Source organism: Camellia sinensis, chromosome 11 (genome assembly GCF_055761805.1).
Source record: "Camellia sinensis isolate YWXY chromosome 11, ASM5576180v1, whole genome shotgun sequence".
Lineage (NCBI taxonomy): Eukaryota > Viridiplantae > Streptophyta > Magnoliopsida > Ericales > Theaceae > Camellia > Camellia sinensis.
This window is the reverse complement of record NC_138971.1, coordinates 153800678-153812007: the sequence shown is the minus strand read 5'-3', so window position 1 is coordinate 153812007 and position 11330 is coordinate 153800678. Positions and strand designations below refer to the sequence as shown.

Here is an 11330-nt window from a genome sequence, read left to right as displayed (position 1 = left end):
CCAAGATCCAAAACCGAGCATAGCATCAAGCATTCTTTTAGAAAAGGGCAGATCAACTCTTTCAGGTTCATAGCACCATCTCCATCAAAAATCAAAAAACCAAAATATAAAAACAGAAACATTTCCAGGAGTATTTCAAGCTTCAGCAGAATCTAAAAGCAAGAAGAGTTTTGTTCTGCCGGCAAATGCTCAAACATGGTCTCTGGATGTCACAAGGCAAACCATGCAATTTCCAGATTAAAAAAAAAACCCTATAGTAGCATTACAAAACCGATGCAGTTTCCAAAACATGTTACTTATATGTGCAGAAAACTAATTAACAACAAATCAATGCATTGTCATATGAATTAACAGTGACAAACAAAACAATAACATATGACCTGTGACAAGTTACCGATGAATGGTTTAGATATGACAGGAAAGACAAACATGGACCAATAATGAGGGATAAGTATGAAGAAGGAAAGCAGTAACCATTTCACCATGTAACAAGAAAACAAAATGGCACCATACTTGTAAACATTTGGGAAATTACAGCATCAACTTACTCCCCATGAACTCCACAGATAATATGAAAAATCAGAAGGCATATAGCTCTGAGAAAATTATTTCCTCACTTTCTGCTTTTTAGTGATATAGTAGTATTAATAACCATTGCGGTCATTTTGAGACATACGCAAAAGCCTGAGACAGGTTTTGCTGCTTATTTACAAACACTATCATATGCAGATGCAACCACAGCAAATTTTTTTTTTTTTTTTTTTTTAAAAAAAAAAAAGTAAAAGCTAAAAGCATGGGTACCTGGCAACATCACTATGAACTTGCACCAAACACACGGATTCTTTGTTCAATTGGTACCCGGCAGCATGGACATGTAGCTTTTCCCTTCTTCCCATACTCATCATTGCAATTGGCACACAGAACTTGATGAGCACACGGCAGAAAAACAACAGAAACTTCATCTTTCAGGCAAATTAAGCATTCCCTATTGTAGCCAACATCTTTATCTGAAGAGTCCTCCAATTTATCTAAATCATGAAGCATTCTAGCAATAGTTTCTCCTTGGGGCTTCACCCCCTCTGAATTAGTATGATGTAGCTCAGTGGACTGCACAGGCGCTTTAAGTCGTGCCAGTTCTTGCTCAAGTCTTTGGAGATCATCCTTTTGACGCTGGAAGTCTATCTCAATCTTTAGACGCAATGCCTCATGCTTTCTCTTATTACTAGCCTCAGTTGCTTCCTTGAGGAGCTGTTCCTCCTCCACTTGGGCTAAGCCTAACTCTTTAGCCTTCTGCTCCTGCCTCCACTTTTCCTGCCGTGGGAATTGAATCAAGTCAATCAGGGTTTTAAATATCAACCATTACGTATCTTATCAGTCATTACGTATTGAGATTTTGGACTTCCGATACCGTTATTCACAAATATATCTGCCAATACTGTCCAATATTGGACGATATATGATTGTATTGCCAATACTGTTACCTATTGATACAGTTATTTAGAACCATGTGTCAATTGTTTGCTAGTGTGTATGTGATGACTCGTCATGTACCTCCTTAAGACAAAAGATGAATGGCAGACTTTAAAAAAACCTCTCAGTTACTTTAAAGTGCAAAGAACCGCTCAACTGAGGTGGCTCGATTTTGCACAAAAACAAAGTTGCTGCGAGTTTAGGATCCAAAGAAAAAATAATTTGAAGACCATGTCCATAACAAGTTCGAGGAAGCATGCATAAATTTATATTTAGGGTTTTAGAGAGTAGACCTATATTAATACCAAAGAGTTTTAATTGCAAGGCACTATTTTATCATCATTTACAAAGCTAGGGGTGGTAATCATCCTCAATGGACAAAAGTTTCAACTAATCGTGGACAACATTCAAGGAAACTACCTAACTAGGATGGAGATCTTGAAATTATAAATGCAGAAAAAGTGAGTACAGGTAAAAGGCTATTGAAGGTGCACTTTAAGTGATTTATGAGTTGGCATCTATTCAAACAAAGAGTTGACTACACATTGTGGGCACATATAAAAAGAGCAATGCCAATGTTGAGATGTCTAAAAGAGGAGAAGGGTCGAGTGAAGGACTAGGCCTTAAGAAAATATTCAAACTTACTGTTTTCCACTAAAGCAATTGTAATGGACAACATCTTTGCATATCACCCAAAAAAGCTGTGGCACAAGCTAAGATGAAAACACGTCTTTGAACAAAAGTGCAGCCAGTTAAACCAAATTTTCAAGACAATAATTACGAACAAACAATGAGTTTCTAGAAGTATCGACACAAACAAATCCTTCACACACACATGAGAAGAAGAAAAATGGTCAAGGCCAAAAAAATAAAGGAGGCACTGGTGCAACAATTAATCCACTAATCTCCTCAACTGAGAACAACACTTTTGTAATTTGTTTATGCTTTCTCTACCTAATATTTACTTCACAATTGCTTTAGAAGAAAATTTCACAATTTTAAGTATTTCTGATCCAGAAAAGGTGTTTGGCTCACAAGTTGCAGTAATGCCTGCCATGAACAGTGCATAGATAAACACTGACACAAATGATTAACCTCATGAAGCGTGCCATATTTCATGTACCCTGCACACACCATTCAAGCATCTTGCAAACTCAACATGTCATTTAATTCACAGTTGACCTCTCAGACGAAAACAAACACTAAACTCAAACACCATTATATGTAAGTTAAACTCCCTCCAGCATTACTAAAAAAACACTGATACCCTATGGTACACAGTCTTTCCAAAACATTAAATTTAGTGATCCAAAATGATCTCAAAAGTTTTTTCAATATATTCCCTTTCATCAAGTATAATGTACTAAAATCTAAGGTGAGAGAAGTTTTGACATCACAAAACATCAAAAAATGGGTCACAATACTCGTATAAATGTGTCACTACATGATTAATTTGGAAAAAGAATCTACATTTCATAGGATGTCTTGTTAAAAAAATAACCCTAGACTAGAAGTATCTTAAATTTTTATAGTGTAAACTATACAAATCTATCCTTATCGTACCACAATTTAGAGCATTGTGGCATACCGCATTCCCGTTCCCATTCCACGTTCAAATAACATAGCTCCTAGCAAGAAGAAGAACAAGAACATACAAAGAAAGCAAAACTAAAGCGGTAGGAAGACTCTGAACAGTGCAACTGCTACATGCATCCGAAAATGTTACCAGTGTCAAAAAACTTCTTTTTGTAGTAAGTTCCCACTATCTGAACTGCTTGAAACCATAAAATGTATGAACATATCACCAGTGGCCATAGTCTTGAGGAACCTTGTTGTCAACTGGTAATTGTGCAATAAAGTGATAAATTCTAGCACTTATTTCTTAGAAAGTATAATACAACTGTTGTGCATTAATATACATCTGTAGAGAGATTGATAGAAGGATAATTTACGAACCTCAGCCTCCTTTTTTGCTGACTCATTCTGAACCAACTGTTTCTGCAACTCTGATATCTTCTGTTTCTCTGCTGCAATTTCCTCCTGGAACTTATTTTTCTGCTTCTCCCAAGCCAAAAGCCTCTTTAGGCACTTTTTCTCCCGCTTTGCAACCTCCAAGCAAGTTGTGACCGATTCTGATGCATTTAACTTGGAAGCCTCCATCTCTGCTCTAATTTCTGCATTCTGAGTCTCAAGCTGCCTCACGGCTGCATTTGCACGATCCACTTGACCACTTGCCTTCCTTAGAGCATTTTCCATATCCGAAAGACGCTTCATAGTTTTGTCCTCGAGGGTCTGCTTCCCTTTCTTCACTCGTTGGCTCTCCTCCCTTTCCATCCTTAACATCTTCAGCTCCGTCAGATCATTGCTGAGCTTCCTTGCAGCTTGCATAGCCTTCTGGTGGGCCCACTCCTTCCGCTCCTTCACCTGCCTCTCAAGATCCTTAATCTGATTAATTACACTTAAAACCATCTCGTCTTTCTGATCTTGTGGCACATACTCCATATTCTCATCAAGATTCAAATCACGAAATTTATTCAGCACAGTATTAACCACATCTTGGTTCTTTGCATGTGGGATCTCCTCATTCTGCTCAGTTGGAACTTCAGCCCCAGATACAGCTGCAGTTGATGAATCTCCACTTGACAAAGAGCTGACGCTAGCCTGAGATTGCGTCTGCAACTGTTTTGAGTTTGCTCTAAAGCCTGCAGCAAACATTGCAACATTCCTCTTCAACAAAGTCTTCATTGAAGGAGTAAGATTGAACCTCTTTGGACACTCAATCTCTTTCTGCAAATTCATTTCTGACACATATGACAAAAACCCATTAACAGGAAATTCAGAAGTACCTCCATTTCCAAAACCCCAACCTCCATGAAACCTACATAATGCTGGGGCAACCCCAACTGGATTGTTACTAACATTTGCTACATTACTCAGAGAAGGACCGCTACATCCATTGTTATTAGCCGAGGGAAGAACTGGAATTTCCATCACACTCGCTCGACCCACATGAAGATCACTCATCAGGAGACACCACATAGCATCCCCTTTAGTCAAATGGGGTTTAACTTGTTGTAACAAGCACACGATAGCTGCTAAAGAGTACTCCTCCAACTGCCTCAAATCAACAAAATTAGGCTCAGAATCCTCAGAATCCCCACAATCACCACCACAGTCACTATTCAAATAAGCTAAAGAGTTGTGCAATATATTAGTCAAGACATCCATTCCACCATAGCAATGCCCATTCCTCAATATAGCTTTGAGGGCAACATCCTCATCATATCCCAACCCAACAAGCTTTGAAATAGCTTCATTGTACAAAAACTCCAGGTTCTTCAACAATATCTCCTCTAATTGCTCTTCAGTACAGTACCCCCAATTACCATCATCAAAATTAGGGTTAGGGTTAGGGTTTGAGTTCTGGGTCGATTCGATAACACCCATTTGGTAATTCAATGGTTTGATACCCGATTCGATTACGGTTCTGTCCGTGAGATTGGTGTGATCGATATCGGGTTTTACAGATCGAACCCTCCGATTGGTTCGGATGTGCTTTTCTCTTACGGTACAACCCATTTGGACTTTCAAAGAGAAATGTATAGATATGAAGAAAGAAGCCTATAAGAAAGAAGATAAAGAGTGATCAAGATTATTATATGATATTCAGATTTATCTATACATATAAATAGATTGTGTAATATATACGTATATTCAGATAGACTGAAATGAGAGAAAAAAACTCACAGATTTTGTTCAAGATCTGGGTTTGATTATGGCTTGATCAGCCGAGAGATATCAAATTCAGAGAGAGAGAGAGAGAGAGAGAGAGAGGGGAAGAGGAGAGGAGAGATGGCAGTGAGAGTCATTCAATGCCTTATCTATGGTTTGGGAGGGTAATTGGGCCGGAAGCAGCTAATTTTCATGGGCTGGACAGTCCAGTTGGGCCCACTATGCCCATAATCTGATCCATTTTTTTAAAAGAAATTAACTTTTAAATTTTAATCATATTATTTCATTATATTTATTTTTATAACAAATTTATAGTTCATTTTCAAACTCATTTTACTATCTACATTTTAAATATATAATTACAATTATCAAATCAATTTAGTTTTTCATAAATTATTTATATACATAGAGTTACAAATTTGGTATAGTTTTGTCTCCAAAGCCAGCCGGAGGTTCTGTGGGCCTATTGCAGGACTCACCTTAATTGTAAGCACACTAAGCACATTATTTATATAAAAAAATTGAATATACCAAACAGCTGTAGACACATGATCAAGTTTTATTTGTCTACAAAATAATGATGATTTATTCTTAAAATTATACTCGTCGATCATTGTTTTTAATACAAATAAGGTATAATTATGTGACTAATTATCTGATTAATTTAATTTTTTTTTATGAATAAAATCTTATAGTGTTATTTAATTAATAAATCAACTTATTAAAGTAAAAACTGGACAGCCCAATCCAATCCACCATCACGATGGATTGGAAACGATTGGGCGAGCCCTGGTTTGCTAAAGACACAAAACTTACTGGTACAAGAAGCGATTGGGGCATCCAATTTGACCCTAAAAATTATTTCAATATGCTTAACTTAAATTTTAAAATTTTAATTCCTATTCTATTGTGGGTGTTTGGAATGTGGGTTTTTTTGAAATTTTTTGTAATTTGAAATTAGTTTGTGTGTTTAGGAAGATGAGATGGATTTTTTAGAGATTATTGTATTTGGAAAATGTGTTTAAAATGATAGTGGAATGTAAATTGACAAAATTGCCCCTATTGCTAATTGCAAATATTTTTTTTTGTCCACGTGGCCACCATTTATACCAAATTACAAATTAAAAGCAGAATTGACACGTGGCCACCGTTGCAATCTGTCAAAACACATGGTGCAAACAATTGTTACCAAAATATTAATTAAAATGAATTAATTAATGAAGTTGTTGTTAGTTTGCCATATTAAAATTAATTAAAATTTTCATTTAATTGAAAATTGTATCTATTTCTCCAGAAAATAAAAAACATTTGTGTTGTCAACATTTATTTTAATTTCACATGTAAAAATTAATTAAAATTTTGTTTGGTGTAGTGAATTTGCGCAAAAAAAAAAAAAAAAAAACAAATCACTTTCTATCTCTTATACATCAATCAATCACTTTTTCTTACTCCTCTTTCTTTCTCAATCACTTTTTCGTTCAACACACATCTATTCAACAACAATAAAATTATTTTCACAACTCCTGCACTCCAAAATTAGTTCGAAAATATACAACCAAACAAACCAACTAAATTTCTAAACTCTTTCCCCATAATTAATTTTCAAAATTTATCTCTGAAAACAAAACCAAACAATTCCTAAGTATTTATTCGAACATTTTGTTATTCCACAATATTTGTATCTTCTAAAAAATTAATGAAAAAAATACTACGAATTTTCTATTTTGATTTATCTCTGAAATTCATTAATACTACGAAATGTACAATGAGTTTAATTGATTTTTTTTTTAAAATACAATTTCATAAAGGGGAAATGGTGATTTTCAGATAATTTAGTTAAGTAAGAATTTTTTTTTTTACAGAAATAGACAAATGTGGTTATCAAACCAGGGTGGTTTCCTTATAGAAGCAATTAATAAAAATAAAACAAAAAATTACAATACATTTAAATAGTAAATAATAAGATGCAATACTTCATAGAAATTTAAATTTGCAACACACTTGCATTGTCCTTACACGAATTACAAATTTAAATAATTTGTTACAGTCACATTGCAATGTAGAAATAGAAATTACAAATTACACAAACACATAAATTAGATAACAAGCATTTCACAATAGTCCTTGATTCCGTATGTGAAACAAAATGGTCACAGATGCGCATGTGAACTCTTGCCATATCTACATCTGTATCCCCAACCATGAGGCCATCATCCATATTTTGTCCTCCTTCCATGGCGGGCATGTCATCTGGAACAAAAGAACATCTAACATGTTCGTTGTGTGCATTAACAGCTATCTCGTGCCTACGGATGAAATTGTGTAAGGCCATTGACGCACTAACCAATGGCACCTGCACCGTCGCAAAATCATAATCGGGCATGTCGTTTAGGAACTTCCACCGCGATTTCCACACTCTAAATTTTCTTTCCACCACGCTCCTCAATGATGTGTGTGCCTCGTTAAATAATTATCTTGGGTTATTGGGTCGTCCACGATCCCGGAACTGTACTTGGTGATACTGAGACCCTTTGTATGGTACCAAATACCCCTTCTTATTTGGATATCCCACATCCACAAGGTAATATTTACCTACATTTGGTCAATCAATTTAAGATTTTCAACAAAATTAATAATGAGTACTTAATTTAAAATATGTTACCTTCTTGGGGGTGCGAGAACAATGCATGTTTGTTCTTAATTATTTCGTTGAAGATGCGACTGTCATGCATGCATCCTTCCCACCCACAAGATATGAAAATGAAGCACATGTCGAAGTCACATACAGCTAGTATTTTTGGGTTAGATATCCTTTGCGACCGTAATATGTGCCGGCATCACGGGCAGGCAACACGGCTTCTACATGAGTATTGTCCAACGCTCCAATGCAATGCTGCACCAATAACGTACAACACACGAGGTTTACATTCATCACATAAAATGAAAAGTAACCGATAACAGCAACTTATATGCTAACCTTGAAAGGCACGTATTTCCCTTTGGATCGCAAATATGGATACCTATTATTTTGATCTGGTGGACTTACAACGCACTTCTGTGAACAACTTCATTGCTTCCAACACTGCATGGAAATGTCGCGACACAGTTTCTCCCGAGTGTTGGAATCGTTCCTGAAGTTTTCGATTAGTGCAGCCGTTTAACGTATGGATGAACATCGCAGCACTTTCTTCAATGTGTAATCCATGGGGTCTTGTAGGTACCCGTAAACTGAAGTCGCTTCGCAATGTGTCACACAACGCTTGAAACACATATAGCAGCATATGCAAACAAATTTTGTTCACCCCTACCTACGTGGCCATCAAATAATTCTTGAATCCAGGCACGACCGGTCAGAATAGAAGTTTGGCATGGGATCTTCTCCATGTACTTCAGGTAGTATTTCATTGCATGCTGCGCAGCATCACCGATTACGCTGTTTTGTAAGTCTTCTTCTTCCTCAGCAAGTTCGATGATTACATTATCGTAATTTCTACAGTTACTACTTTCACCTTTCCACATTATTTGTTGATGACTCCTACAATGCACACAACACACAGATCAATTATCTAGTTGTAAACTAAGCACATTTGGACCATTAAAGTTCAACCATAAAAGTGGAACACATGAACTATCCATTACATTACATTCAACCATTAAAGTGAACTATGCCAAAAAGTAAAGGTTACACCATGATCCCATATTGCGCAAGACAAAAGTAGGTACCGTTCACAAAAGTAAAGTAACAATAAGTACAACACTGTGCAACCACACAAAAAAACAAAACAACTAAAAAAAGAGACCCACATAACTAGTCCACAAAAACCACACTACATCAAAACCAAACAGGTCCCATTTTTGCGTGAAAGACCAATCCCAAGTACTCACAGGCCTTTTGAAGCCTGCAATGCCGCAAGCCAACCGACTACATTCTTATCATCCGGCATGCACATCAATATTTCCCAGTAATCTGCGTTCTCTAATGCAATGCAGGCGAAATGGAACAGGGGGGTACTGATGAAGTCCGGGATAGCCATAAGCCGCTGCATACATGGCTCAATGCCATACTTCTGCGACGCACCAGTTCCGTGCCTGACCGTCAGGTGCTTCTGTGTTTGAACCGCGTTAGACAGATGGTTAAAACTATCCGCAAGTACCTATGCTCCACTAGAGATCTTCTTCGACTTTCCACTAGTGCTACCTCAATTTTTCCTCTTTGTCCCGGGGTCTGCTTCTTCAAGGTGGATAGTGGGGAAGTTTGGAGGTAAATTAACGACAGGTCTGTATAGCTCGGTAAACGGTGCCAACAGAAGAGAGTCCACTGAGTCAGATTCACCTTCGCCAACATCCACAGCCTTCTCCCCCTGCGTCCAATGGTGTTTTCCAGTCGCAGTTGCACCGGTGAATACTTCGCGCATCAAACCTTCATGCTCCAATGGTTTCGTCTTGAATTTGTAAGCGATCTTGTTTGTCAGCAAATGAAAAATCAAAGTACAATTTAAGTTCTCCATCACAGTGACATGGGACATTCAACGGACAAGTTACTTTTGCTAACATGTGTGTACAAAATTAAAGGGGCAAGTTTGACATAAGTTAAATGTAATTACTTTTTTATGTTGTACAGTGTTCAATTTGTAGTTATTTTGGATTGAAAGGGTTTGGAGTTAACGTAACATACATATGTGAAAAGTTTACGACAAATAATGAATAACAATTTAGTACAAGTTGTCTTTAAACTTAGAGGACTTATTACGTAAAATAAAATATATGTTCATGCATACTGATTTAAGATTGTCCCACCACTCTTCTGACGCTGTGAACAAACCAGTTTCCCTGTCAAACCCAATGCCAGTCACACCCTTACTATTATCCATCAACTTGTTCCAAGCCTGCCATTCCTTTTTCAAACTGTTGTACTTGTTTTTCACTTGTGTAATTTCATGACGTCTACCCGTGCGCTTCGCGAATTTCAGTGCAATTTCATTTTACCCTGTTTTGGTTATGGTTGTACTAACGCGCTGACCCACTAATATTGCGTCCCTAACACACTATAGGAAGATTTCTGTCACTGCACTGTCCCAGTTTGCCTTATGTACATGATCGAAGTCATTAACAATTCCTTCAGTACCTGATAGGCCAACCCCTTTATTCTTAGATAGGGTGCGAGAGGACGATCGTGTTGCAGCCATTCGACTAATGTGAGAAGACGTATTGTATACATTAGAACCCAGTTGATGAATACATTTTCAGACAATAAACTATGAACCATATGGAAAAGACAACTTCCACAAAGCTTATCAAAAGTAGTACAATAATTACTAACAACATATAGTATTTGCATACAAACGATCACAATGCAGTTATTTGTTGAAAATAGTACTTTTTGAAAACAGTACATATGTACAAGGCTAATGATTTAGGGGGTTTACATTCGCAATAATAAGATGATGATCATGATGCACAACACACAAATCACCGTTTTCATTACACGCAGCGTATTAAAAATGTGCACGACATCAGCCCGTAACTGTATGACATTGGTTGACCCAGAGTCATGGTCGGGGCTTCGTCTCCCTGATTCATCACACCAACCAATCCAATTAACACATTGTTGATGAGTAAGAAACGTAAAACATTTATTAGTTATGGATATTACATTGTACAAACATATAGAGTGACAAATAATCAGTTGTTACAACTCACCATGGGCCGGGGGCAAACATAACATGCACGACCAGGATTTTTGTGAGATCTGGATACCTTCACAAAACAATGGCCATAGCCACAAGCACACATGCGTTGTGGCCATGTCAACGTGGCAGTGGAAAAAGAGGAAGCCATATTACTACACACAAACCAAGCACAACAGATTGAGTGAATAGGTAATTAAGCTAACTCAGAAAGCTTTGGAAAATCCAATTACTCACTGTACAGTTCACATTTGTCCATTACTTTACACTGAATTTGTGTCAATCAATTTTAAACATTTGTTTGCACTGAAAAGGGGTAAATGAAAGCAGAATTTTTTTTTAAAAATCAATTAATTAGTAATTCATCAAATCTATGTAAATTGAAATCAAATTACATAATCGGGAAAAAAAAGTTAATGAGAAGTGCGAGATGCTCCCAGC

The 11330-nt window shown here is 36.8% G+C and overlaps 1 protein-coding gene across 1 annotated transcript; it reads right to left on the bottom strand.

Moving 5' to 3' along the window:
* Positions 1-454: 454 nt before the first annotated feature.
* Positions 455-5355, bottom strand: LOC114308516 (RING/U-box superfamily protein). Its single transcript, XM_028254127.2, has 3 exons — positions 5218-5355; positions 3427-5091; positions 455-1311 (listed from the first exon to the last, which is right to left on the bottom strand). The coding sequence occupies exons 2-3, from the start codon at positions 5047-5049 to the stop codon at positions 814-816; spliced, it is 2121 nt and encodes a 706-aa protein (XP_028109928.1). The 5' UTR covers positions 5050-5091; positions 5218-5355; the 3' UTR covers positions 455-813.
* Between the last annotated feature and the right edge of the window lie 5975 nt (positions 5356-11330).